Source organism: Paramacrobiotus metropolitanus, unplaced genomic scaffold (assembly GCF_019649055.1).
Source record: "Paramacrobiotus metropolitanus isolate TYO unplaced genomic scaffold, Prichtersi_v1.0 Parri_scaffold0000003, whole genome shotgun sequence".
NCBI classification, from domain to species: domain Eukaryota; kingdom Metazoa; phylum Tardigrada; class Eutardigrada; order Parachela; family Macrobiotidae; genus Paramacrobiotus; species Paramacrobiotus metropolitanus.
This window is the reverse complement of record NW_026570223.1, coordinates 3353640-3380843: the sequence shown is the minus strand read 5'-3', so window position 1 is coordinate 3380843 and position 27204 is coordinate 3353640. Positions and strand designations below refer to the sequence as shown.

The window sequence follows — 27204 nt, the reverse complement described above, 5'->3', positions numbered from 1 at the left end:
GATGAAAACGTTGGTATCGTACATCATGGCTCGTCACGCTTTCTTATGTTCAGCTAATAATTCTTTCGGTTAATTACTCTGACTCGTTACAAATGATCATTTGTTATGCACTGGGTAAAATCTCAACTGTTCATGCCAGCGTACTAATAAGAAGTTTTTATTGGTTGCAGTACTCCTTGCTGCATTTCCGGAGATGTTTCGTACACAAATTTCTGAATCTCAGAAGCTTCACAAATTAAATTAGTTATAGAATAAAACTACTCAACTGCAAGATCCGCTTTAATAGTGGGTTTACAGTGTAGTCCGTATAGATAGTGCAAAACTCAAGTAGACAACACCAAATGGTTGCACGTACTTATCTAAATATAACTTAACTATCAAAACTTTTCCAGAATTATTAGCGGCATATAGCGGAATTGATGGGATTGAATCCACTGATTTTTCATATAAAGTTGGCCAAGGCATTTCAACGAAATCCAAAGCCGCATGTTAAAACACAACATGCTACCGCTTTTTCTCGCCTCTTGTGATCCTAAGAACCCTACCCGCTACCGCTGTTAAATCAGTGTTATTATAAGTGCAATATAATAGTGCGAAGTTATAAACAAAACCATACGTGTACATATTTGCGTAAAAAGAAGGAAAATGATTCACCCGCGATTCGGTAGTATTAAAAGTATGTGTGATTGAGTGTGTACAACAATAATCACATTGCGCACAACATTTATACTGTATGCAATAATTAGAGTACATTTATATACTTAAATACTTGCATAGAAGTACAGGTACATGGACCTGCGACGTACAATGTTCATTAACGCATTACGCACTGTTATCGACTCAACCTAAATCGCACGGCAGTTCCGGATCTGCCGGTTAAACCATTTTATCCCAGCTGCACGTGAAGGTGTGGAAGACCGATGTCCTTAATTAAAAAGTGCTTATTATGTTCGACGACGGCAGTGAGTACTGCCAGAGCGCAACTTTTACTTTGAGCTTACTAGCTATACACCAAAATTTCTAATATAGATACTAATTTTCAAAATGACTAAGCAAACAATGATTGCTCAAAGTCCGATGGTTTACTTTCATTCATCTTCGTGTTCATCAATACAGGATCTTGTGCTCAACGGCATAAGGAAGATCATAATACAATATAGCAGGGGGCGTGAACAGTAGCCATATAGAGAAACTAGCCGACACTCTTTCGCCTTTCGGAAGTACAGCGGCATAATAATATACAAATCTTATAAAAGACTAGCATGCCGAAGATTCTGGGCGGTTATGCGTAGTTATTGCGCTGCATGCTCTGACAAAAAGCGCGGCTGTATTAATTGTAAGTTGATGTGCAACAGGTGTACAATACTGTCTATGCTGCAGTCCATATACAACGGCCGCTTTTCAAGTTCAAGTGTGCTCGCATATCCGTCCGACTCGCATCTTTTTGTACGAAGATCTTCTCGGCAAAGCGTTTTATGATATCAGACGCACACGATCTTCGTAAACAAGTTAAGCAGCAATAAGGTCGCCGCAGGTCGGCACGCTTCTTATCCACTGGAGTCCTCGACAGACAAATCGTTGATGAGTGATTTGTAAGGATAGCCCAATATTCCCACAAGACCGCGCCTGCTGGTCGGGTTCGGATTATCGTTGGCCTTGTATTATTGATCACCCAGTTTGGTCGGTGGAAAACGTGAATGCGAATCATTAAGCGAATGTTGTTTGTGGTTACGTAAAGCTTTATCAGTTCATAATAATCTTGTGGAATATTTCTTCCGGTCATCCCCGAGCGTCAGCCATGGCTACCTTTATATGGATTACCGTCGTCGTGCTTGTACAGGTACGATTAGTTTACTGAGCGCATTCGATTCGTTTATCAGTCTTAAAAGTAGTTAAACTTTAAAATAATTTGTTGACTTTTGGAATGTGCAAGTTTGCAACAAATGGAAGTTTTGTAAAAGTTCTTTTTGCGACGGATGTACAAAACTATTTGCAGATGTGCAGTGCAACAAGTTTAACGTTAATGTGATTGGGTTGTTTGCCAGTAGTTTTACTTAATTTTTCAGCGTCAATCTGCATCGGCCGAAATTAATGCTTTTGTCTGAATATCAATTACTTATGTATTATAAAGTTAGCAAACTAGTAATTATGTATTTGCCCACTGCAATACTGCACGTTGCAATATCATTAATAAATACTTTTTCGTGTCGGCTTCTCATTATTTGCCACCCTTGCTAAAGCGATTATAGTGACGGTCCAGCTGTGTATAATTCATGATGCGTATAACCTCGATTACCTCACACGTTGAGGTATGATTGTCATAAAAAACTAACGGCTAGAGCCGAACCGTAACCCAAATTGCCAGATAATATGAGTTGCTTACCGGTGATAGAGAATATAATTTCTTATAACCGTTATCGTTTACCTTTGCCGTATTACCTTAGTTTACCTTAGTATTAAGTACGTACAGGCAGCCCTATAACATTCGCACTTCCGTCATAAAAGCACGTTTCGGTCACAGTCCTTCAACGCGCAAAAGTCTGTTTTATTTCTCATAATACAGTCAGTTGTCTTGTAATGTGATTTTCTAATGGATAGAAAATGCGCATCCTTAAGCAGTTTTATGGTTAGTTATCATAAACTGACCACTATCATGTTGGGCTTCATAACGTGAACTGGATATGCGAAAAACAAGAAACAGTACATGTTTCATGATCGGTCTAACCATCGTTAGTTTTAAACGTTTTCTGCGGCTATCTGTACAGATACTATAGTACAGTACGATTAAACGAGTCTTTGCAACCCGTTGCGACCTTGCACTACGAGAAACATTCGCATCACAACAAGACCCGAGAACAAACTTAATTAGTTTAGTTAATTCAAACTAATTGCTTTAGCCAGGAAAAATAAGCGAATGGTTGGGGCTTTACGTCTTACAATTATTAATTAAAATTATTCTGATCGTTGTCAACTCGTTCCGGCCTCTCACCATAAGCACTTTGCAGCTGGCTATTGTCGAGAAAAGTGAAATGAAGCAGTATGGCTTTTGTTCGCTAATTTTTTTGCTATGCATGGGAGTAAATATACATATAACAGCAACACAAACGGCAATCAGACCTTAAAACAGAAGTTTCACACCATATCAAATTGTGGCGAAGCCCGCACTATCTGCATTAAATCCCGATTGTTTCGCCGAATTGGAACAGAAGGCTTGGAATGATCGATATCGTTACATCTATTACAATATATAAATTTTTGCAGATTGCCCTTTCAACTGTCACAGCAGATCTCAACCGATTAAAGAGTCTCAACGTCAAATGCGGCGATAACGACATGTTGGTAGACATTGAATTCAACACACCCTTTAACGGAATAATATTTTCCAAAGGATATTTCGCGCGAAGTGAATGTGTCTACGTGAAAGCGGCCCCCGCTAAATATTCCTACCAGTTCACCATAGCGTACAGCGGATGCGGGACGACAGCGGGCGGATCGGGTATCGCCGGCGGTACCCGTCGCTCCGACGGCTTCCTCCGCTCCAGCGACGAAGTGCTTCCACAAGAATCCAACACCACCACCAACGCCACGCGCACCCGCCGCGATATACCCACCGCCAATGTAACCGGCGCCCAAGCGCGCTCACTGGGCGGTTGGGGCACCGGGATGGGAGCGGAATTCATGGGCGATCCGTATGCACCGAAGATGGAAAGTCAAGACCTATCGGCCGGTTCCGGTTCAGGTTACGGTGATCCTATGGCCGCCGGGCAGATGGGAACGGGAGGCAGCGGACAGTACTGGCAGCCGGGTCCAGCCAATACCGACTACTCCGGTGGAATGCCCGGAATGAATATGAACAACGGAGGATACGGAGGTGGTCAGCCTGTACAGTATACACAGTACAATAATTATCCGCAAAACAATATGAATGGTGCGGTCATGTGGAATGGGAATTCCAACGGCTACGGCGGACAACAACAACTCCCGCAGCAACAACAGCAGGCGCCTCCTCCACCCAATATGCAAAATGGCAACGTGGATTTCAATCGGAATCAAAACCAGGGCCCAGCCATGCCGATACAGGGAAATAACCAGGTGAACGCTCAGTCACAGTTCCAACAGAATTCTGCCTTGAATGCTAAAGTGCAGGGCAGTGCCAATGCTGCTTCCGGTGCTAACAAATTTGCCGCATCGATTCCGGGAACTGCCAAAACCAACGGGCAGTTTTCCAATCAGGACCAATCGGATGACGGTAAGGAGGATGAGGATACCCAGTCTAACACCGCTCTGCGAGCCAATGCACCGTTCGGGGAAGACAAGACTGGTGGATCGAGCCGGTTCTTTGAGAATATCATTATTATTCAGTATGACGCCAATATCCAAGAGGTCTGGGATGTAGCCAAAGCGTTAAGATGCGAATGGCATGATAATTATCATAAGACGGTTTCGTATAAGCCGTTCCAAGTGGACTCGTTGGAAGTAGTGCCGGCTACGTTTGCGGGGGACAATGTCGGAGTGTGGATGACCGTTCAGCAGGGTAAATTTTGCCCGTAGTCTGAGATCTTTGTTGCTATATAGTTGAAGTGTATTAAAAACTTATTCCCGGCATTAAAATATAACAAGATACACTTTAATAACGTAACACTCGCAAAGTAATTATCAACTAAACTGCAAAGCCGAATATAACGCACAAAGCTTTGGTTTGCAATACGAATGGCTTGAAATATAAGACTACAGATTTAGCTAAATTATTGTCTAAAAGCACTGATTTGCTTGCAGCTTGCTGACCAATTTTTTATTTGCGGTTTGTTCGCCTTTTTGTCTTCTAGATGTGATTATGCATAATTCCTGTAATTGTAGGGAAAGGACCGTATGCACCGGAAGTGAACGGTATTGTCCGCATTGGAGAGTACTTAACGCTTGCCATTGGTATTCAAGATCAGACGAAGAAGTTCGACATGCGCGTAATTAACTGTGTTGCCAGCGATGGTGCACGACCGTCAGTTCAGTTGGTCGACGAATACGGATGCGTCACGCGGCCTAAAATTATGTCCGATATTGCAAAGGTGACCAATTACGGTGATCAGGCCAGTGTGGTTTCTTATGCATATTTCCAAGCGTTTAAATTCCCCGATTCCGTCGACGTCCAGCTGGAGTGCAGTGTAGAAATTTGTAAATTTGGTTGTGCAAAGCAGTGCTACAATAAGGCAGCAGGCGAGACCGGTTCCGCGAGTAAACCTGTGGCTGTTGCTTCCATTCATTCTGGATTATCATTCGGTGGATCGAGTGCCGCTGCACGTGGACAGTTGTACGTAACCGCATCTAAAAATTAATAGTCACGAGTTATTATTCGCTAACATATTCGGAATATCATGAAAATTGCGACAAAAATAATAATATTCCCCAATTAGCTTACGGTTAGCGTAGTCCTGTTGTATATAAGCTGCATTTATACTCTGTACATTGGAGTCTATTGTGTCATTATCGTGTAAGTTGATCTGTAGATCGCGAAATGTCGACGGTACTTTATCCGAGTCTTCGGCATCATCTTCCGGAGAAAAGGCCACTGTGTCAGGAAAAGCAGCAAGCTCATCGTCATCGTCCAAATCGGCTTCCGGTTCGGGATCCATGAGCAGTGACGCTGCTGCATCTGGGCAGAAGACGTCGGCCGGCGCGGACGCCAATGAAGATTCTGTTAACAGTGATGTCAAGAAAATGATGCAAGAGGGAAGACTTATCAAGATCACCAAGCGATCGCTCGTGAACCGTGCAACGGCCGCCCCTGGTGGATCTCAGGGTGCAGGTAAGCAACATGTCAACGCAAAAATTTAAGAAATGTATATGTCGAGTTTAGTGACCTTTTGTAAATCGAATTTTTTTTAATTTGCGACCGCTCGTTACAATATATAGAATAATTTTTTATGTACAGCATTGTATAACGCCATGAGTGCGGAAGATGAAGATTTCAACATAAACGACAAGGATGGAGCCACCACGAAGAAACCCAGCGTCACCGCTAAAGCCGACTCCAGCAAACGAAAATCCACAAAGGAGCCAACCGACGACGATGAACCAGTGTATCGGAAACGGCGCGATGCTCCGGTCCCCGATCCGGAAATCCAGAAAAATGTGGGCATGAAACGGCGCTTCCGTGTCGTGTCACCCGGTGATTTATCGTTCCTGGAGAATAAGGCCAACAACACCGTCGTTTACTCTACCGCCCAGCGCGTCGTGGGTGTCAGTGATGTGTGCATCTCGCCCACGAGCTTCGTCGCCGGCATCGTGGTGCTGCTGGCCCTACTGATTCTCACCACACTGTGCGCCATCATCCTCTGTTTAAGGTTACGGTCGCTGCATCGTATCTCCAATAAACTCAAAGACATCAATCTGGATTACGTCAACAAGAGCGTATCGTAGTTAAATTGGTATTAGACTATTAGTGCAGTTATTTCATTTTTGCGGTGATGCTAATACTAATCTTAACGTTTTGGTCTCTGTGCATGGTTTTTGGATACTGCTGTTGATTTCTACTCTCTGACTAAACTTTAACTATACATGGTTCCGACAAAATTTGTTAACTAGTTCATTTTGAGTTTTATTATGTTTTTGAAATCCTGTTGAGTTTTTGCTCAGAATCGATTATCATATAATCGATTCAGTGATGTCAGAACGGTGGCAGTGTCGCTTTTGTAAATAAATCTGAAAACATGAAAATTACAGACTACGAGTATACCATGTAAAAAACAATACGGACATCATCATTCTAAATTTCTAACCGAGGCAAAAACTTGCACAGCAAGTTGATCATATGCCACTCGGCTATTTTTAACATGCGGGATTAATAATGCAGAAATTAAAAAATGTAAAATTTGTACTTACTAATAATTTACTACAATGTCGTTCGGATCAGCTTTCAAAATGATTAACAAGAAGTCACTGACCGGAAATGCGGTTGCATATTGGATGCCATGAGTAGGCGTGTCCGCGCTGACGTCAGCGACATCCAAATTCCTGAAAACGACAACAAACAAAACTTTCAGCTGCAGTCACATTGTTTTTATTTTTAATCGTAATTTGTACATTGAGTACTGAGTTACTTACCACTGTTAAAAGTTGGTTTTATTCCCGACCACTTCGATTGTTTTTTTCATAAAATACCGTAATTTGTGTGTGTCAACATTTAGACATCTCCAATAGTAATCAATGGAGAATGGAATAGATTGCTGCTGTTAGAGTGATTAGGGCAATCTGTATGGGCGATTGGGACAACAATCCTATCACGGTATCAGCGCATACCATCCACCGTTATCGGGAGTCCAAACTAACAGTAAAGTCACAGTTTCTTACAAATCTGGCTCGTTATTTTCTTATTCCTGTCCGGATATTTGCTGTTGCTTATGCGTTACTGCGTATTTACTCTTACGGTCTCGCTCCGCTGGAACCGCTGCAGCCGAAGGCGCGTTTTGCCGATGATATCGTCTGCATCATCTGATGGTGATCGCGAATCAGTTAAATTGACGAAGGCGTCCTAATCCGAATTCCCAAAATGGCAACGTTTTCCAGCTCGCCCATGGAGTCGACGGACAGTTCGACGGATTCTGTGGATCTCAGTTCGTCTCGAACTGTTTTGGTTGCACATTCCGTGTCCGATCCTCCAGTGTCGACATTTTTCGGGCAGCTGTTCACGATGATTCGCCGAAACATGCTTCTGAAGCGTAAATCCATCAAAATGACACTTGTGGTATGGGAATACGCAATACAGTACTTAAGTTCCTTAATATGTATAGAATACGGATAAATTATGAAGTTCTTTTTGGAACAGTGACATAGCTTGAAATACGGCATCATGTCGTTAATCCAGACTTTTTCTAACTTATTATTAATAATACAGATCTGTAATAGCTTTTTGCTTATTTACTTACTACTGTGGCATAACGCTGGTTGATGTCATTGTCATATGACTTGTAATCAATATTTTACTGTTTTGGTATATTTTGATTTTATCAGCCATGAATGGGTAAATTCAGATACAGTGATTTTGTTATTACTAGTACAAAATCATCATCAGCACGGAAATGTATAAATTTTAAATATTTATTCTCGTAAATTTTTGGGTGAATATTTGTTTGCAGGAATTCTTCATCCCGGTTATTTTTCTGGGTGAATTTGTTTTTCTGGGCACTTTAATGCGAAGTTTTAACGTTGCCTACCCGGCTGTACCCGAGTTTGTGGATCAACCGTTGCGGTATCCGGGAGCGCCCATCCCGAACATCAGTATTCCTATTTTTCCCGTTGGTTTCACCCCGCCTAATGATCAGGCAAAATTTATTATGGCGTATGCTACCGAGTGGTGGACTAAATATAACTCGTCGTCGATGATGTACACCCAGCCGTTTGATTCACCTGAAGAGATGGATAAATTCTACCTGAACGGCACGTTTCCTGGCGTCGGTCTTGTGTTTCATGATAAGGAATTCAGAATTCTGAACTATTCCCTCCGATTTCCGAATGAATTTGTTCCACCCACGTCGAAGCCATACTTGAGACAGGGCGATTGTAAGAATAAGTGGAATGTAACCGTTGCCATTCGCAGTTCGTGGTTTCCTTACTAATCTTTTAAAATTTTTTTCAAGTAGTCAAAATGTATTTATTTTGAATCGTAAAATGCTTTTTCAGTTCGTTAAAATTCAGAACTTGTTTTATTTTTGCTTTGCTGTTATTTTGCAGCATCCTGCCGGCCTCTAAACAAAACGGCTGTTACCGTTGCCACGCCCAACTTGTGCCTCGCAAATTCATACGCGGTTACTGGATTTTCTGCGCTGCAGAATTTGATCTCTGCGGGTTACACAAAAGTAGGCATAATCAGAATAAACAGCGTAAATAAATTTTTGAATTCACCGGTGGTTGTACTTTGAAGATGAAAAGCAACGGGTCTTTGCCTGATTTGGCTCCGGTCAATCTTACTACGAAGCTGATGCCGGAAGGACCAACGACACTGTTAAACGGCGGCGCAGCTGTGGCATCGATGCCAGCAACATATCTCGCTAACCTGCTTGGATTCTATGTCATCTTCTTAGTAATTTATGTTGTTACGGAAAAGGAAAAGAAACACATTGAGAGCATGAAGATCATGGGACTGCGTGCATCCGTGTACTGGTTGAGCTGGATCCTGCTGTATGCCGCGATTATGCTGTTGGTGTCGGTAATCGCCTTACTTTTGGCGAAATATCTCAACATCTGGCCAAACAGCAGTTTTGTTCTACTGTTGATTGATTGTATGCTCTTTGGAGGGAGTGTTATCGCTTTGGGATTCTGTATTGCACCGTTCTTCCGGCGTCCTCTGATTGCGGGTTTAGTTACGTACGCATTAATGCAGGTGTTTGGATTTTTGTATCTGGTGGAGACTTTTGTGCCACAAATGTCGGACGAAGCAAAATTTGGTATCGCTATCCTGTCACCAACTGCTTATTTCATGAGTCTGTCGCGAGTAAGTGTATTATGATATTTGTAGACTTTTTGTAAGAGACTGTGCTATAAGGGTAGAATTTTAAAGTACAGTATACGGCTTAGTGTCCTATTTATCTGACAGCGGATGGCCACAATAATCGGCAACAAAGCTTTTAATTATCACAGGTAGCTCAAGCGGAAGCTTCGGGATGGGGCATTGGTTTTGGGAACGCCATGGACACATCGCAATCGGAATTTTCGTTTGGAGATGCTATTATCATGCTGGCGATGGATTTTGTTGTGTACTCTTTGATCGCCATTTATTTAGAGCAGGTTTTTCCCAGTATGTGATCTTAATTCCCCTGCTTTTTAAGACTTTGTTTCAGACTGCAGCTTTTTTTCAGGCGATGATACTCCTAAACAGCGGCCTTGGTTTTTTCTTCTGCCCTCATACTGGTGCGGATACAACGGACCTTTACCCAGCTACACGGCTAGCATGAGCAGCTTGTTTGATTCCGGCGACGTGGAACCAGTTCCGGAAGAACTCCGCTACAAAACGGCGGTGGCAATGAATGGTTTGCGCAAAGTGTATCCCGGTAGTAATAATGCTGTTGCCGTGCATGATTTTACTTATGAAGTGTACGAAGATGAAATTTTGGCCGTACTTGGTCATAACGGAGCCGGTAAGACCACACTTATCAACATGATTACCGGAATGATCGCTCCTACGGCCGGTAATGCGTTGATTTACGGTAAAGATGTGACCAAACCTGAACAACTGCAAGAAGCGCGGAAGATGATCGGAATATGTCCGCAGCACAATATTCTGTTCGATACCTTAACAGTGCGCGAACATATCGAATTCTATGCCCGTTTAAAAGGTTTTTCCAACGCCGTAGCCAAAGCGGAATGTGAGCGAATTTTAGATGAGATCGTTATGCGACCGCAAGCAGATCAACAATCCCAAAAGTTGAGCGGTGGCCAAAAGCGGCGACTGTGCATCGCCATCGCGGCCGTTGGAAATCCACGCGTGTTAATTCTGGATGAACCCACTTCCGGTGTGGATCCGTATTCCCAGCGCTTCTTATGGGATATGATTCGCGGGTTTAGGAAGAACCGTTGTGTGATTATTACGACACAGTCCATGCAGGAGGCAGATGTGTTCGCGGATCGGAAGTTGATTATGGGGCACGGACGGTTGCGGTGCGCGGGAACTTCCCTGTTTTTAAAGAATCGGTTCGGGTTGGGATATCATTTGACAATGGCGATTGATAAAGATGTGGAGGAACAGCCGATTACGGAGACTGTCCAAGCGTTTATCGGTGGAGCAGAGAAGTCCCGGTCACACGCGGGAGAACTATCCTATATTCTGCCGAAAAATCAGATTGCATCCTTCCCGAAATTATTCAACAACTTGGATGAAAATTTGGAACGCCTGCATGTTAAGAGCTACGGTGTGTCTTTGACTACCATGGAGGAAATATTCTTGAAATTGGCGGATGAGGATACGGGTGAAGACGTGGACATCAGGGAGTACAGCGAGAAGATGACCACTGACAAGAAGCGCAGCTATTCACGTTTAGCGTCCGCAGTTTTTGCTCGCCCGGAAAAAGGCTCTGTCTCCGTGTGGACTAAGTTCTGGGCACTGGGGAAAATGCGAATATTGCTTATGCTGCGGTCCAAGTTGTCTTTGATATTCCAGTTTTTGATTCCTTTCATGCTGCTGGTTATGAATGGAGGATTGACCATGATGGCGAGGGAATGGTTTATTAAGCTGCAGGGAAGCGATCCATTAAACTTGGCGGATATTGGGAAAGACTTCTTGAAAAATAATGGGCGATATTTTTTCCAGAATGACACCGGTAAGGCACGAGTTGTTTTTATTACTTTTTATTTGCTTTCTCGATAACTGTGGATATATGCTTTGCTATTGTAGGATCTAGTTTGGATGGACTGCTGACGCAAATGTCCAAAAGCATCATGCCATTTGATGATTACCCGTATGCCAATTTGCTATCCAGTCCGAATCATTTCGGCGGATTTATCTTCCGAAATTTGACTACTAACGAAACGGTATGTGATTCCTTTCATGGAGTTTGTATTTAATACATGAACTACATTAAGTAGAATAGGATACACGAACATACTTTTCAAGTACTGTTTTAATATTTGGTTTTAGTGTGTGGGTTCTTACAGGTACCTTCAGCTAGCGTCGTTTATAACGGTACATCCACCCACGGGATTCCCTTTACTATCAACATGCTGCTGAATGCCATTTTCAATGAAATAACCGGAAGGGATGAGACGTTTCATGTCACTACACATCCGTTTCCGCCGTTAAAGGCTACGGTGGTGCAGGTGTTTGACTTCATGTTTGGATCTTTGTTGGTTAGCTTGGCACTCATTATGATCCCGGGTGTCTATGGCATCGATGTCTGTCGCGACCGTCAAATAAAAATTCGCAGCCAGATTCGCATGGCTGGTTGCTCGTTCTGGATCTACTGGGGAAGTGCCTTTTTTATGCACTTGATACAGTTTATTGCGTCGTTTGCAATGCTTATTGGATTATTGTATGCTTTCACCGTTACCTCTGTGATTAATGCTATTGGACCAGTGCTTATTTTGTTTGCTGTGCATGCGCCGGCAATTATTTTGTTTTGTTATTGTCTTTCCTTTGTCTTTGCCAAATTCGAAACCGCTGCGGTGGGACTACCATTTCCTATGGCCATGGTGAGCCAGTTGGTCTTTCGTTCGTTTCTTTTTGATACATTTAAATTCATAACGTGAAATTGCTTTTGCAGATCTCGTTTGTGTTATACCTGATCGTTTTTATGCTGGATGCGTTTGGCGAAACACTGGCTGCAAAAGTCGTGCATTACATACTTGCTTTCACTTTTCCCAATTACGGATTTTTTGGCGCAATGATCTATATTGAAAAGCTTAGCTTAAGCAATTCCATCGCTAACCAGCGAGGAACGCCTACTCAGGGATACTTCGATTGGGATAGTAATATTCCGATTGTGATGATTGCGGTATAGCAGCGCGTTTACAATGGGAAGAGGAGTACCACTACATAATAATTTATTTTACAGCACGCTGTCCAAATCCCGCTTCTTTTATTGTTTCTGGTCTTCCTGGAATCAAAACATTTCAACCAGAACTGGCTCCATCTGTTAGGATTAAAGCGATCAACTGCCCATCATGAGTTTGTGGAAATTCGAACGTTGAACAGTGAGGATGATGACGTGGAGCACGAGCGAACACATGTCAGGGAAACTAACCCGTTAACGGACAATTCGGTAATTGTTTAGTGACTAGAAAAGTTCCTTTTCGATTTGCAGTTCTACCAGAACAATTTTCCCTTCGTTCATGGCGTTTTCCTTTGTGCCCTTGGGCTTTGAAATGGGACATTTACTGTATTACAGTCGATTTTTGTTATTTTGCAGTACGCTGTCATGCTTCGAGCTTTATGGAAGTCGTTTGAGAAGCGCTCTCGTTTCGGTTGGTTAAAGGCCAAACTGAAATGCAGCAAGGTGGTTACAACGGAGCAGAAAGTAGCGGTTAAAAATGTTTCCCTGATCTTCCCCAAGGGAGAGATATTTGGGCTGCTTGGTAACTACAGATAGCTACATTATCCAGCTGGATTATCCCTGAACAGATCCCTTTTTTCAGGACCAAACGGTGCTGGGAAAACCACTACGCTGTCCATGATTACGGGAGAGGTGAAATATTTGCGACAACAGTTAGAGCACTTAAATGTCCATACTCATTTTATGGAAATTAACGAATTACGTTTTATTTTACTAGATTTCACCCAGCAGCGGGGATGTGCATGTGAACGGTTATAACCTTCATACGCAGACGCTGGATGCGTTGGAGTCCATGGGCTCCTGTCCACAAGTGGATACCATCTGGGAAGACATCACCATGCGAGAACACTTGGAATTATTTGGCATCTTGAATGACTTACCGGCAGATCGACGACAAGAATCTATAAAAACGTAAGAAATTGTCTGAAAGAGCACATGATTTTGTAGCACACGATTTAATTTCTTCTAATTCCGTTTTCATTTCCTTAAACAGATTTACGGAGGGTCTTTATATTACTGAACATCTTGATAAAAGGGCATCAGATCTGAGTGGTGGCACAAAGCGCAAGGTTAGATGTCATGTGTACGGTTTTCAACTTTTAAGTAAGTGAGAAATTTGCGCAGTACATAGCGTATGTGCAGAAGCGGGAATTGAGCGAATTTTGTAAAACGAATCAGAGATTTTTTTCAACTATTTATTTATTTCTTAATTATTCGTTTTTCACGTAACCAGTTTCGACATTAAAAAGTCTGCATTCGTTTTAGTTGACCTTTGTCATAAGTATGATCGGCAACCCTCCGTTAGTCATGCTGGATGAGCCATCTACCGGCATGGATCCACAGAGCAAACGTAATCTTTGGGACATGATTATGGAGAGTTTCGGTGGACAGCGCGGAGCCATTCTCACCACTCATTCCATGGAGGAAGCAGACGCTTTATGTGATCGTATTGGAATTATTGTCAATGGTGAACTGAAATGTATTGGCTCGTCGCAGCATCTGAAAAACAAATTTGGCTCCGGTTATATTTTGGAAGTGAAACTGAGTATGGCGGCGGGATTGTCGCAGAACGGGCAAGATATACAACTGCAAAAGGCCAAAAGTGCGATAAAGCAGATTTTGCCTCGTTCGCAGTTAATGGAAGAGTTTTACAACCGGATGGTTTATTCAGTTCCTAAAGAGCAGGTTTCTTCTTTGGGAAGTATTTTTGCCGACCTTGATAGATGTAAGTTTACTGGCAGAATACTCGTATTGTTGTTTTAAAGTGGACGGCGTCAGAATTTTTGCTTGTTTTTGTATTTTGTTATTTTTTGTTCTGTTTACAGTGAAGCAAGAATATAATTTGGAAGAGTTCAGCTTCAGTCAAACCACTATCGAACAAGTATTTCTGCATTTTGCAAGGATGCAGGATGTTCCGGATCTGCCTCATAGCGGCTCCATTCCAACGGATTTCTCAAGCGTCTCGTATGCGCCTGTGTAATTTTTAGTAATTTATTGTGATCGTTTTGTGTTTCTGTTTTATGCAGTTTTCCTGGAAACGGCTGTGATTACTTATTTTCGCGGTGGTAAATTAAATTTTACATTGTATTCTGTAATTACTGTAGATTATGTTACCGGTCTTCTGTGTTTTAAATTTTAGATTTTACAGGTTATGAATTGTATATTTTATTGCGTCAGTCTTGTTATGAAAGGTTTGCGAATCAAAGTACCGTAGCTTTTCTCATTTTAGATACGAGTCGTATCTGTATACAAATGATACAGTAGCGTAGAAAAATAATTATAATAATTATAATTATAATAATTATAATACTGTGTAAATTTTTGACAATAGTACTCGTACAATCGTACTGAACAATAATTACAGTGTTCACAACTTCACATCCAGTCATCCATAAATCGGCATAAAATTTCTGGTTCTTCCAGAATGGCCCTGCCTTGACTTTAGTTACAAATACGTCTACTATTTTTATGAGCAAAACAATTATAAAGGAACCAGAAACAATCCGACCAAATCACAATTTTTAACGCTTGTTCTGTTTATCAAAGATACATCTTTCGATTTCCATGAGTCATCGTGCCCTCACAAGATGTGTAATAACATGGCTGGCTCACTTTTGCCTATGCTGTGTCCGCAGATGATGTCATTTTATCACGGTTTGTCATGGTTGTGAATGGGCTCGTCTCCAGTCTACGTCGCTCTACGATGATTTTACGCTATGTTGTGGCGTCTCCCATGCACGAGTGTAGTTATGCGTGATGGAATGGTAGTCCCGTTATTCCCTATCCACTTGTTTTGTACGCGAAATAAGTTGTAAGTAAGTACTTACCATTGTAATCTTTAAAAGGTTCGTTACAATTATACTTGCATTAATCGTATTAAGCTTTGTAAAAAAGCTCCACTTGTTCACTTGATCGCACCGTTGATAACGGTACATTTCTCCGCTGCATCGAATTTGACAATTGTAAGTAAGTGGATCTGCAAGCGTACGACCGCGAGTGTGCATTTTATCAAGCGTTCGCCATCGGGTCCCCCGATCTCCTCCTGGGAACGATAAGATCTTGTTTTGGCGTTTCTTTGGTACGACCACTATGAACCGTTGGATAATGTTGCAGGGTTATGGAAACAAAATTTCTGGAAGTTTCTGAAGAAGGCGGGAATCGATGAAACCGTGGACTGGAATTGATAGACTTGGTGGACTATCGTCGAGGACTTTATATTGCAAGCAACACGTTAGCCTGCAAAAATGCAGTAAGCGTAACCATGAATTCTGAACGAGAAATTCCGGTTATATGGAGCTGTTAAAGTGTAGACAGAGCATACCATAGCTGTAAGACAGAAGATTGGTAAATCATAATTTACGATTATGAGCGATATCGTGATGACGTTCGACACAGTATTTCCGTTGCCGCTTGCGCATATGATTGTTTCCGACTTCCAGTAAATTTGATACGGTCGCATCAGATTTCTGCTTTTACTCAGTATTTCATATATATATGAATTAAACGAACGTCAGAATTTCTTCAGTTTTTTTGGCTTCGAAATCTGTAACTGAACACCTATCATGAGTGTATAAATGACGATGAGATACTGTATTTTAGTCCTCTTGAGTCGAGACGTGTTCATACCTTAAAGTTTTTATTAAACAGACGAATTCGTTTCTGGTACTTACGTGTATCTGTAGATGGTACAAATGGATTTTGAGTAAAAAATTTAATTAAATAAGTGTTATTCGGTAGATTTTTTACTTAGAATTTCTGAATGGAATTTTCGATACGAACCAATCCAGTTAGGTAAAAATTTTACAACTTTTGCCGTCATACAGTGGTCGCATCACGATTCGAGAGCATTGTCATGTGATTGTGATACGGTATACTTACGTACAGTAGGTGCTAATAGCTAAACTTCTGATTTATTATTTCTGTAGTTGCTGGCGGTATGTGAACTCACTGTGATATTTGTCACATAATTCTAGTAATTGGTAATTTATTGGAACGCTATGGCTTTGCATTGAAATTAAGCATTTTTCGCGACACGCATTGAGTTACAGATTTGTTTGCATAGTGTTTTGTGTCGAATTTGTGTAGTTTTGGGGCAGTTTTAGTTGTGTGAGGCTCATACGGAGTGCGTTGTTGTTGACAAGGTGTCTTATCGTTGTCGTGTTGCAAAAGTATCAGCTGATCGTAGCGGCAATGGTACTTTATACGATTTGAGCGTATACAATTGTATTGTACGCTATTGTACATCTGCATAATGTGAGATATTTTTACCTGGTCGGTTCATCTTTTTCATCTGTGCTTATTAAGAAGTGCGAATATGAGTTATGACATTTTGTGTCCTGGGTCCCCAAATTAAGTAATTTATGCTTATGTGAACCTTGTATTTTTTGCAGTAACGCCACTTATTGGCTGTGTTCTGTGTGCAACGACAGCAACGTGCATGTTTTGCTACTGCAAAAATCAAGATGCACCATAGTTTTATGCAGGGATGGACTAAATCTGATTTGACTTTGGATGGACGTCAGCTGCATGCGGCATAGTACCCAACCCGTAATCCATCCCGTTAATCGACGTGAATTACATTTGCTGCTTATTTAATTTTTTTTTCGGCACCTAAGGCAGTTATGCGTTTTGCTTTTCCGGTGTTTGCTAGCTAGCGCAATAGAAAATCTACTCTAGGGTAGCACATTAGACTCCTTTTGCATGATTCCACGGGATAATTACAGTAGTTAAGCACCGTCCAGTAGAAGTACTGTACTTACAGTTACATACCACATTTGGGAAGATTTCCTCTTTCTGTAATATTTAATCTTTTCGGATAATTTAATACAGTACAATAAATGTTTAGCTGATGTGAGTTGCGAACTGTGTTGATTTTCCGATTAACAGTAATTAATAAATTTTGTTGTATTGCTGTAGTATATGTGTTGCATTTTTTATTTTACTATACGTAGTATACGATTAGTCCGACTTGATCTGTACTTTTTTTTATAAGAAACATAATTTTAGGACATCCATCGCTACGCACAAGGAACTTGAAACAGCATGCACTAAATTAAAAGACCCTTGGTAATAACTCTGTGAAATAACAAAAAGATCACGAAATATAAAATAACAAAAAGATCACGCCGCGAGCGCTTCTTTGGATCGTTTCAATTTCATTTTCCATAGTACCTTTAAATTTAGTCAATAATCTAGGTCATATTCGAGCTTGAGTCCATAACTTGACATGCTACGTGAAAACCAAACTGCATTTATAGCGAAACGAAACGAAACTACCTCACAAGCTGAAACTTGTGAGGTGACTGTCTGGCATACACGTATTTATGCAAATGTGATGTGGTTTCACTAAGCAGACTAGGGTAGCACTCGAGCTGCGTGTTGTGGTACCAATACAGTTGATAGGAGTGGATGATGCGATAAGCACGCACCAACCTGGCAAGAGTTGGATCCATCGGGATAGCCACATGGTGGCCGCACATACGACCGCGAGAGTTGATCCACTAACATAGATGCTTGAGTCAACACTGTACAGTGTGCAAGACCTTGCGTGTTGTCAAAATTTATATGAGCTGCAGCTTCAGTTACTAATGGAAATTCTGAGTGAGTAATACACTGTCTCGACAACTTCTTTTGAAAATATTTTTGTGGCCATTTTTCATTCTTGAAGTAGCTGCTTGGCATAAAATCTGTAGTTAAGTACTGAATTGTAGGTTGCTGTTTTTGGAAAGGACACAACTGCCGACTGCTTCTTCGTAAAATCGGTTGATGTCTAATGCAAATGCAAATTATAGGTCTACTCCACAACAGAAAAAATACGATCAACAAGTGTCTGGATCAACGGCATCTGCCGAATCCCGAAGGCCTTTGCTTACGGCGCAGAGAAGTATGGCCGCTAGCTCGGGAAGCGACCAGTCAAGGGATCCGCCATCCCCGCATTCGTCCTTCATGGGGCAGTTGGGGGTGATGCTACGCCGGAATCTGTTACTGAAAAGAAAAAATCCAAAACTCATGTCACTGGTACGTTATTACTAGTAATAAATTATAAATGGAATGGCTGTGGCAGGTGCATGTTTTGTCACTTTTGGGTATTGATGTTTGGATGGTACCAGTAGTGTGGTCTATACGAGTATACAGTATACTGTATTGTATGACTGCAGTGTATGTACGGTACTTGTACCTACGAGAATTTATGAATCGCGTTAAATAAGTCACTATTTTAGTGAGTTCTAGCTGTGAAATAAAAATAATAGAAGTGAAATGCGTAATGTTATACTTAATGTTTTAAATTTCCTTTCGAATTGTTTTTCGTGTATTTTATGGAAAAAATTTTTATGACGAAGAAAATTAGTAATAGCATTAGCCGGTGCAATTGTCCTCTACTCGTATCTGTAAATCGTTAGCTGCTGCAGAATTTGTGTGTGTTAAGCAAGAATCGATTGGTAACAGCTTGCTCGTCGGAAGAGTATTCACTGTTCACCAAAATAATGTCGTGGGTAATCGATTTTAGTGTTACTCACATGGGTAGGACGTCCTTGATTGTTGGTGGCATGCAATCGATGCGAACACCTTGCTTTCGAACGAAGGAATGTAAACAAGGCGTTCAAATCGTTTAGATATTTATAATTCCTTACCTGGTCTAGTTTTTTTTTATTTTGATGAGCCATGGCGCAGGAGAAAATAACTCACTGTGTGCAAATGTTGCATGTTTTTGCAATAAATTTAAGCGATGGCGTAAACCGATATTGCCAGGATCACTTTGACTGTTTAAAGCATGACCGAATGAAAGTTTAAAAAGAATGGGTGTTGGAAGCTATTATTTAATTCATAATTTTTGCGAGGGCAGCAGAATTAGGCAGAATGAAAGCTTTCGTTTCCAGTAGATTAAAATAAATACTTACGATTACTTGTATTTTTCAGTATCTTACCCAAAAAACGTTAAAGCATGCGTTTCAGTTCACAAACACAGTTCTTTCACTGCATTTCACATGTTTTGTAAAGTTGCCAATCAAAGAAACACCACTTATTTGATTAATGCCATGGATGGATGGCATTAATCAAATAAGTGGTGTTTCTTTTTTTTAATCACATTTTACGTTTTGGCGGATTCGCCGCGCGCATTCCTAGAACGATCCGCTCAGAATGGACGGTTTTCGTTATTCACGCTTACGTATTCAAGGATCTTGGACGGTTGGACCAGCTTTTACATCGAAGCTGATTTTAAGCCGCTACGGTACTGCGTTAATACGGTAATTTTGGTGCTCAGTTTTTCTTGACGGGAATTCTGAACACGGCACAGGAATGGGAAGTCGCAGTTGTTCCTTTGAGCTGACGAGGAATACTTTCTATTTGAATCCGTTCTCATCATATCGGTGCCGTCTTGAACATCACAACAAATTAAAAGAAATAGAAATTAGAATTGCCAGTCCGGAATTGAGTACTGTATATATGACTACTCGTTAATGGAAAGTACATTCCTTATTACAAGATAGTAGAGCTGCTGACTTGTTACTCCACACGGTTATAATAGTAACTGTTTTTGTAGATTCATAATTTTACTTACCTTAATAAGTAAAATTGGATGTAGTAGGGTGATGTTTTAACCGGCAGGGCAGTTAGATAATTTTGGTGCATTTGATTTTAGGAAATTTTAATACCACTATGCTTTGTGGCAATTTTCGGCTTGATTGGATATGTCGTGGATAAACGCAGCATCGTTGTGCTTCCTCCGATCCCGAAATTTTCGGAAGAACCGTTTACCTTCCATTTTGGAAACGAGCTAGAGCTCGCCTATGCTCCCCATAATTCCAAAACAGACCAACTGATGCGCATTTTCAAAGATTACGCGAGTAAATCTGTAAGGGAATTGAACGTTCTTTCCTATGAATCTCAAGATGCCCTTCTGGTGGATTATAAAGCGGGAAAATTTAAACCGGGGATAGTTGCCATCATTTTTGACGATTCGAACTTGAATACGTTGAGCTACGCTATAAGACCGGAGTGGGATATAATGCCAAAAACAAGTCCTCCGTATTATTTTGACAGAACAGGTTAGCGAATCTTGGTACTTACGTACGACTTATGAGTAATAATGTGTCGTAGGTACACGCTTGATTATGAATACTCTGGGGTGTAAATTAAATAGCAATTTTCCCGGTAGATCCAAATCTTGGGGAATGCACGCCACGTAATTACAATGCGTCTACTGCTTTCGGTCCCGTTAATCCTTCATCGTGTCGGACTAATTCGTATGCTAAACTCGGATTCTCTTTAATACAAACTGTCATCTCAACGGCATATATGCGGGTAAGAGATTGGCTACGTAGCTTGATAGAAGTTGATACTGATTGTTATGTAATTGTCTTTTGACTTCTGGAACATCTATCATTTTGTTTTATGAAAAAAATAACATTTAACATTTTGTTTTATGAAAAAATTTGCCACTTTCAGATGAAGTTGAATGTGTCTGGTAACGCGCTGCCGTTGCCTTTAATGAGCTCCGTTATGCTTCCCGACGCAGAAGTGCGTCTGTATGACACTGGTGAAGCAATGATGCGCGCTCTTCCGGCCACACAAGTGCTGAATATTCTTGGATTATACGTCATTTTCTTGGTGATATATGTGGTGACAGAGCGCGAAAAGAAGCACATTGAAAATATGAAAATTATGGGCTTGCGACCCACGGTGTACTGGTTGAGCTGGGTGATTATATATGAATTTCTCATGACGGTGGTGTCTACTATTATGTTACTAATGGCCATGTTCTTCAATGTGTGGCCGCGGAGCAACTTTTTCTTGATGCTGTTGGCATGTATTGGTCTTATCAACTCTTTGATCGCCATTGGCCTGTGTCTGGCCCCGCTGTTTCGCAAGCCGTTAACCGCTGCGATGGTACTTTACCTGGTGGAATTAATTCTTTTCGTGTTGGCGATGTTAGAAGATCTGGCAAGGAACATCCCGGACTATGCAAAATTTCTCCTCGCACTTCTCCCGTCATCCTCGTTTTATATGTGTTTTTCGCGGGTAAGTTGGCGAAATTCAGTAAACTTTCACGAAAACAGATGTGACCAAAATTTAAAATGAACGTCGATATATTGTATGTTTTGTATACCCTTCACGCCCATGTTTGTAGATTGCGAAAGCGGAAGCTTTTGACGATGGTGTGAATTTCGGGAATGCCTACAAAGAAGCTGGCTTTAACGTCGCCCATGCTGTCGGAATGCTATGGTTGGATACGTTTATTTACAGCCTTCTGGCAGTTTACATTGGAAAAATCACGCGCAGTAAGTTGACAAGTTAGAATTTTTGCTACAGATTATTTTTTATGTTTGACGAAATTGTTTGTGTAGATGGTGATTCTCCAGCCGAAAGCGTGTTTTTCTTCCTGAAGCCGTCCTACTGGCGGTCGTCACGGAAAGGATGCGCTAATTCTTCGGTCGATATGGACGAATTATTTGAAAGTGGGGATGTGGATCGAGTGCCTAACCATCTGCGGTCAAAGCGAGCTGTGGTTTTGAATGGATTAACAAAAATTTTCCCGGGAAAGAAGCAAGTGGCCGCTGTTGATAATTTCAACTTTGAAATGTACGAAGGCGAGATTGTTGCTGTTTTGGGTCACAACGGTGCTGGGAAATCAACCATGATGAACATGATCACCGGGATGCTGCAGCCGACATCCGGCTGCGCTACAGTTTACGGGAGCGATATGAGTATGGCGGCGGATATGATTAACGCTAGGAAACTCATCGGCTATTGCCCGCAGCATAATATGCTATTCGAAGATTTCACCATACAGGAGCACCTGGTATTTTTCGCCCGATTGAAAGGATTTTCTCGCCACGAGGCTGAAGAACAGTGCATGAAAATCATGGACGAGATTGACATCAAGGATCAAGCGAACGTTTTGGCGAAGAATTTGAGTGGAGGTCAGAAACGCCGTCTATCCATTGCCATAGCTGTCATTGGCCGGCCAAAGGTGCTGATTTTGGATGAACCGTCTTCCGGTGTGGACATATATAATCAGAGATTTCTCTGGGATTTAATTCGAGGATTCCGTGCTGGTCGCTGCATTATTGTGGCCACTCAATCCATGCAGGAAGCCGATGTACTGGCCGATCGGAAACTGATTATGTCCCGTGGGAAACTGCGGTGTGCTGGTTCGTCCCTGTTCTTGAAGAATCGATTTGGATCGGGATACTATTTGACAATGACGGTAGAGAAAGATCACAATGAAGGCGTCATTGACGCGTTTGTGGCGAGATTTATTCGCGGTGCCGAAAGAACGCGCTCACATGCTGGTGAGCTGTGTTATGTTCTACCGAAGAGAGATATGGGAGAATACGGCAGACTTTTTGAGGAAATGGAGAAAGATAAGTCGAAATTGAAGATTGGAACATTCGGGATCTCGCTGACAACGCTGGAGGAGATTTTTCTTCGGCTGGCCGACGAGTCTCACGGTGAAAAGCTCGATTTGAATGTGTTTAAGAGCAGAATGGTGGCAGACCGGCAGCGTGAAATTGATTTGAAAGACTGCTCGCGAATTTATCCGCCCAAGAAAGGAACGGTTCCGGCTGTCCGCAAACTGGTAGCGCTTTGTAAAGTGCGGGCGTTGCTCATGTGCCGGTCGGCTTATGCCGTTGTGTATCAGCTGGTGATACCAATACTCTCCATGTTAACGCTTGGCGGTATATTTCTGGCGTCACAGGCAATCTCCTCACGTTCGCCTGTGGAGGGATCTTTATCGGGGGAAGAAATTGGGCACGTGTTGAATTCTGTTGAAGATTTTAAAGGGGGATTTTTTATGAGTAATGACACGGGTAGGCAAAAAAACTTTTAATTTATAACGTACTTAAAATACTGATACCATTTTTTGGTGCGGCATTTCTGGTTTAGCGTTTAGCTTTAGCGTTTGCATTTGCTAATATCGTTTTAGGCAAACATCTGGAGAAGTTGACATCCGGGCTGGCACCTGTATCGGTGAAACGTTACGATGATTTGGTGTCTGGGCAGTTTCTTTCTGGAGGATATATCATGAAAGACGTGGCTTCTTCTGGCGCGGTATGCTTTGTTGTTCTCGCATTATTTTGTGCTACTTGAATCTTCTGTCGTTGTCCGAAATCTGGCAAGAGACGTTATGGGATTTTTGGTCACAGTACTCGTACTGTCACAAGTGATACAACGCGCTTTTGACCCTTTAGTTACTGTACGTGTCGTTGCTTGCGTCTGCAGGTTCGGGCAGCTGCAATTGCCTACAATTCCACAGCGACCCACGTTATACCGTACCTCACCAACCGTTTGCTAAGCGCCATGTTCCAAGCTCTGACCGGCACCGCTGAGCATTTCCACTTTCGGCCGCATCCACTGCCAAACCAGTCTACGATTGAGACCCCGCCGTTTGATGCGTCACTTATTGGACCGACGCTAATTGGATTAGCACTGGCGCTAATACCCAGTGTTTTTGGGATGGATGTATGTCGTGACCGACTGATTAAGGCGCGCAGTCAGATCCGTATGAAGGGATGCTCCTTTTGGTTGTATTGGATCAGTGCTTTGACGGTCCATCTGGCACAGTACTGGATATCGTTTACCATCATAGTCAGCATGATTTATGCGTTTGGGATCAAAGCCATGACCGAGAAGGTGGATTTTGGCATGCCGGCCTTTAGTAATAACAGTAGTAAGTAGGAAAAATTTTGGCGGGGCAACAAAATCAAGAGCTGTTTAATCTGATTACGGTGATAATTTTTCAGGGGAAATTGTCACGGAGGTTGTTCCGGCGTCAAAGATGCTGTACTTCGGCTTAATTTTCGTTTTTTACTCTGGCGCATCGGTGGTATTCAGTTACTGCGCTTCCTTCATGTTCTCAAGGCTCATATCGGCAACGGTTGTGCTTCCTTTCGTAATGAGTCAGGTGAATTTGCTACTTCGTATTCTACATCGTTTAATGTTGTCGAAAATATCGACAACAATGTGTTTTTACCGTCTGTACAGTTTTTGGAAAAATACGTACAGTTTTTACTATTGATTTTCTGTTGGCCTTTCACAGGTGGCATATTTGATGTACATGACGGTGTTTTTGCTTGGATTATTTAACAAGGAAACAACGGCGGACCATCTGCATCGCATTTTTGCATGTATATTTCCTCCATACGGAATATTTGGCGGCCTGCACTACCTTATTGGAAAACCTCCAAAAACGGAACCGGTCACGCTCTGGCAGAGCAATATACCAATTGTGATGATTGCGGTATGTTCTTATACAGTAATAGTTTTGGGCGTGTTGTGGATAACGCTGACTCTTGTTTTTGCAGAATTTCATACATATATTCGTCTTCACGTTGCTGCTGGGCGTCTTGGAGGCCAGATTTTTCAATCAGTCGTTTTTGCAGTTTGTGGGATTCCGGTTTTACGGAAAACTTTCGAAACGTATTATTGAGCTCAAAACGGCTCATCAGGATGAGGACGTCCTGGCCGAGGCTGACCGAGTAGCTGCAATTAAGCCCATACAAGACTCTAAGGTACGAACGCGTTATTGTAATTAGATTTTGTATTACGTATTTTTTTAATCGCGTTCGTCGTCATTATGTTATCGCTGATATTTACAGCATACGGTAATAATGCGTGGGTTGCGGAAGGAATTCTCTCAGCGCGATTCACGGCACGGATGGCGAAGACGAACACCCGCCACAAAAAAGATTGCTGTGAACTGTGTTACGATCGACGTACCCCGGGGAGAAATTTTCGGCTTATTAGGTACCATTTTTGTGGAATACGGTTTGTAGTGGTATGCTGAATAGTGTTTCTGATTATTTGTGTGCATTACTTAGGTCCTAACGGTGCTGGAAAGACAACAACTTTATCTATGGTTTCCGGAGAAGTATGTGACTAGTGTACTTGTACTTATTCAGTCGTTTGCAAAAGCCGAGAAAGTTATGACCGTCCATTGCGTTTAGGTGACGCCGACCGCGGGTGATGTGCACGTGAATGGGTTCGACATACACGTCCAAACGCAACAGGCCATCGAGGAAATGGGATCCTGCCCACAAATTGACACTTTGTGGGATGAACTGACTATGAGAGAACACCTAGAACTATTCACCATACTAGCGGATTTGCATAAAGAGCGCAGAACCGAAGATATTGAATGGTACGTTGTTTGCTTGGCGCTGAAAAGGGCATTATGAGAAATACAGAATTTTTCAGGTTCGCGAATGGTCTGGATATAAAAGAACATATGGATAAAAAATCCAGCGCATTAAGTGGAGGTACAAAGCGAAAGGTAAGAAAATACAAGGACCGATGCATATTTAATGTGGTTCTTCCGTTTACATATTTTTATAATTATTATTGTTGAAAATGGCAAAGGGTATGTCTCGGATGGTGAATTTTTGCAGTTTTGAAATTTGTAAGAAGCCGCGAAGTGTTAGTGAAAACTGAAAATATATTCGCTTTTTCAGTTGACATTCACAATCAGTATGATTGGAAATCCGCCGGTGGTGATGCTGGATGAGCCATCGACCGGCATGGATCCGCAGAGTAAACGGCATTTGTGGGGTATGATACAGAACAGTTTCTGCAACACGCGCGGAGCCATCTTGACGACACATTCCATGGAAGAGGCCGATGCTCTCTGCGATCGCATTGGTATTCTTGTCCAAGGCGAGCTGAAATGCATCGGGTCATCGCAGCATTTGAAAAATAAATTCGGATCCGGATATCTGCTGGAGGTGAAGTTGAGTCTGCCGGCGGATGTCAGCTCGGATGATGTGAAAACCAGATCCGAGCGGGTTAAAGACGCCGTCAGCAAGTTATTCCCGCAACGTTGTCACTTGGAGGAGGATTTGTATGGGCGACTGGTGTTTGCTGTTGAAAATCGCGCCGTGACATCGTTGGGACGGGTGATGCGGGAACTAGAGCACAGTAAGCTGAAAAAGTGATGAATTATATTTAATTTTGACAATGCTTTCTTGTTTATAGTGAAAAGAAGTCTAGAATTAGAAGAATACAGCTTCAGCCAGTCCACCATTGAGCAGGTGTTCCTTCACTTCGCGAAAATGCAAGACGCTGTGGCTATGTGTGATTCGAACATGCAATGCGCTGGAGTCACGGTTCAGTCCAGCGGGCACGGTCACCGGAGGCATTCTGCGTTAGGCGTAGCCGTATAACGCGGCAGACAAGGAGCTGCTTGCGGGGGCCGATCTCGATAGGGCGGTGCGAAAAGTGGAGAATGTAGTCGCAGATACCATGATTATGATACTTGGAATCGTTTTTCTATGATCTGATTGCCGAATGCTCGCTTCCCTTACATCTCTGTCGTATAGTTTCCCAGTCGGGAATCCCTACACGATTACCGAATTACGGAGTCGTGATGTGTGTACATATGCTGGAGTATTCACGATCATCATACAGATAGCTTGAACGGTAAATAGCACAAACGTATTTTTTTATTTGTGTAATTTTGTGTCTAGTTCACCAACTCTAGTTGTTGTTTCTTGTTACTGAGCAGGATTTTGTATTTTCACTGTCTTGATATTTCTGTACTTCCGGTTGGAGAATGTGATTGTTGAAAATAATGTTACCGATTATAGAGGCATCCATCGATGCATATCGTGCATTAAAACCATGGATGTTTGCGCGATTGAACTGTGTGATACGAATGTAGTAATTAATTTGT

General features: G+C 42.0%; 3 protein-coding genes across 7 annotated transcripts; all 3 read left to right on the top strand.

Moving 5' to 3' along the window:
- Positions 1–1291: 1291 nt before the first annotated feature.
- On the top strand, positions 1292–6711 carry LOC129594777 (uncharacterized). The gene is made up of 5 exons (XM_055491572.1): positions 1292–1840; positions 3262–4534; positions 4858–5305; positions 5502–5800; positions 5927–6711. Exons 1-5 carry the CDS (start codon positions 1799–1801, stop codon positions 6412–6414), a joined length of 2550 nt encoding a protein of 849 aa, XP_055347547.1. The 5' UTR covers positions 1292–1798; the 3' UTR covers positions 6415–6711.
- Positions 6712–7092: 381 nt separating this feature from the next.
- On the top strand, positions 7093–14753 carry LOC129594767 (cholesterol transporter ABCA5-like). The gene is made up of 16 exons (XM_055491559.1): positions 7093–7738; positions 8130–8553; positions 8725–8849; positions 8915–9484; positions 9631–9787; positions 9849–11306; positions 11381–11517; positions 11641–12174; positions 12246–12476; positions 12537–12743; positions 12891–13056; positions 13117–13166; positions 13252–13445; positions 13528–13603; positions 13800–14259; positions 14360–14753. Exons 1-16 carry the CDS (start codon positions 7544–7546, stop codon positions 14512–14514), a joined length of 5139 nt encoding a protein of 1712 aa, XP_055347534.1. The 5' UTR covers positions 7093–7543; the 3' UTR covers positions 14515–14753.
- Positions 14754–15175: 422 nt separating this feature from the next.
- On the top strand, positions 15176–27159 carry LOC129594732 (ABC-type organic anion transporter ABCA8B-like). 5 transcript variants are annotated; one of them, XM_055491550.1, is made up of 19 exons: positions 15176–15496; positions 15648–15783; positions 18326–18551; positions 20176–20581; positions 20692–20837; positions 20982–21554; positions 21664–21814; positions 21881–23347; positions 23464–23588; positions 23760–24207; positions 24281–24441; positions 24577–24777; positions 24920–25048; positions 25136–25283; positions 25358–25407; positions 25484–25677; positions 25734–25809; positions 25988–26450; positions 26508–27159. In XM_055491550.1, exons 2-19 carry the CDS (start codon positions 15779–15781, stop codon positions 26693–26695), a joined length of 5157 nt encoding a protein of 1718 aa, XP_055347525.1. In that variant the 5' UTR covers positions 15176–15496; positions 15648–15778; the 3' UTR covers positions 26696–27159. The 5 variants fall into 5 exon arrangements, with proteins under 5 accessions (XP_055347525.1, XP_055347517.1, XP_055347512.1 ...); XM_055491542.1 differs by having other exon boundaries at positions 15180–15345; positions 24842–25048; XM_055491537.1 differs by having other exon boundaries at positions 15180–15349; positions 24842–25048.
- The last annotated feature ends 45 nt before the right edge of the window (positions 27160–27204 follow it).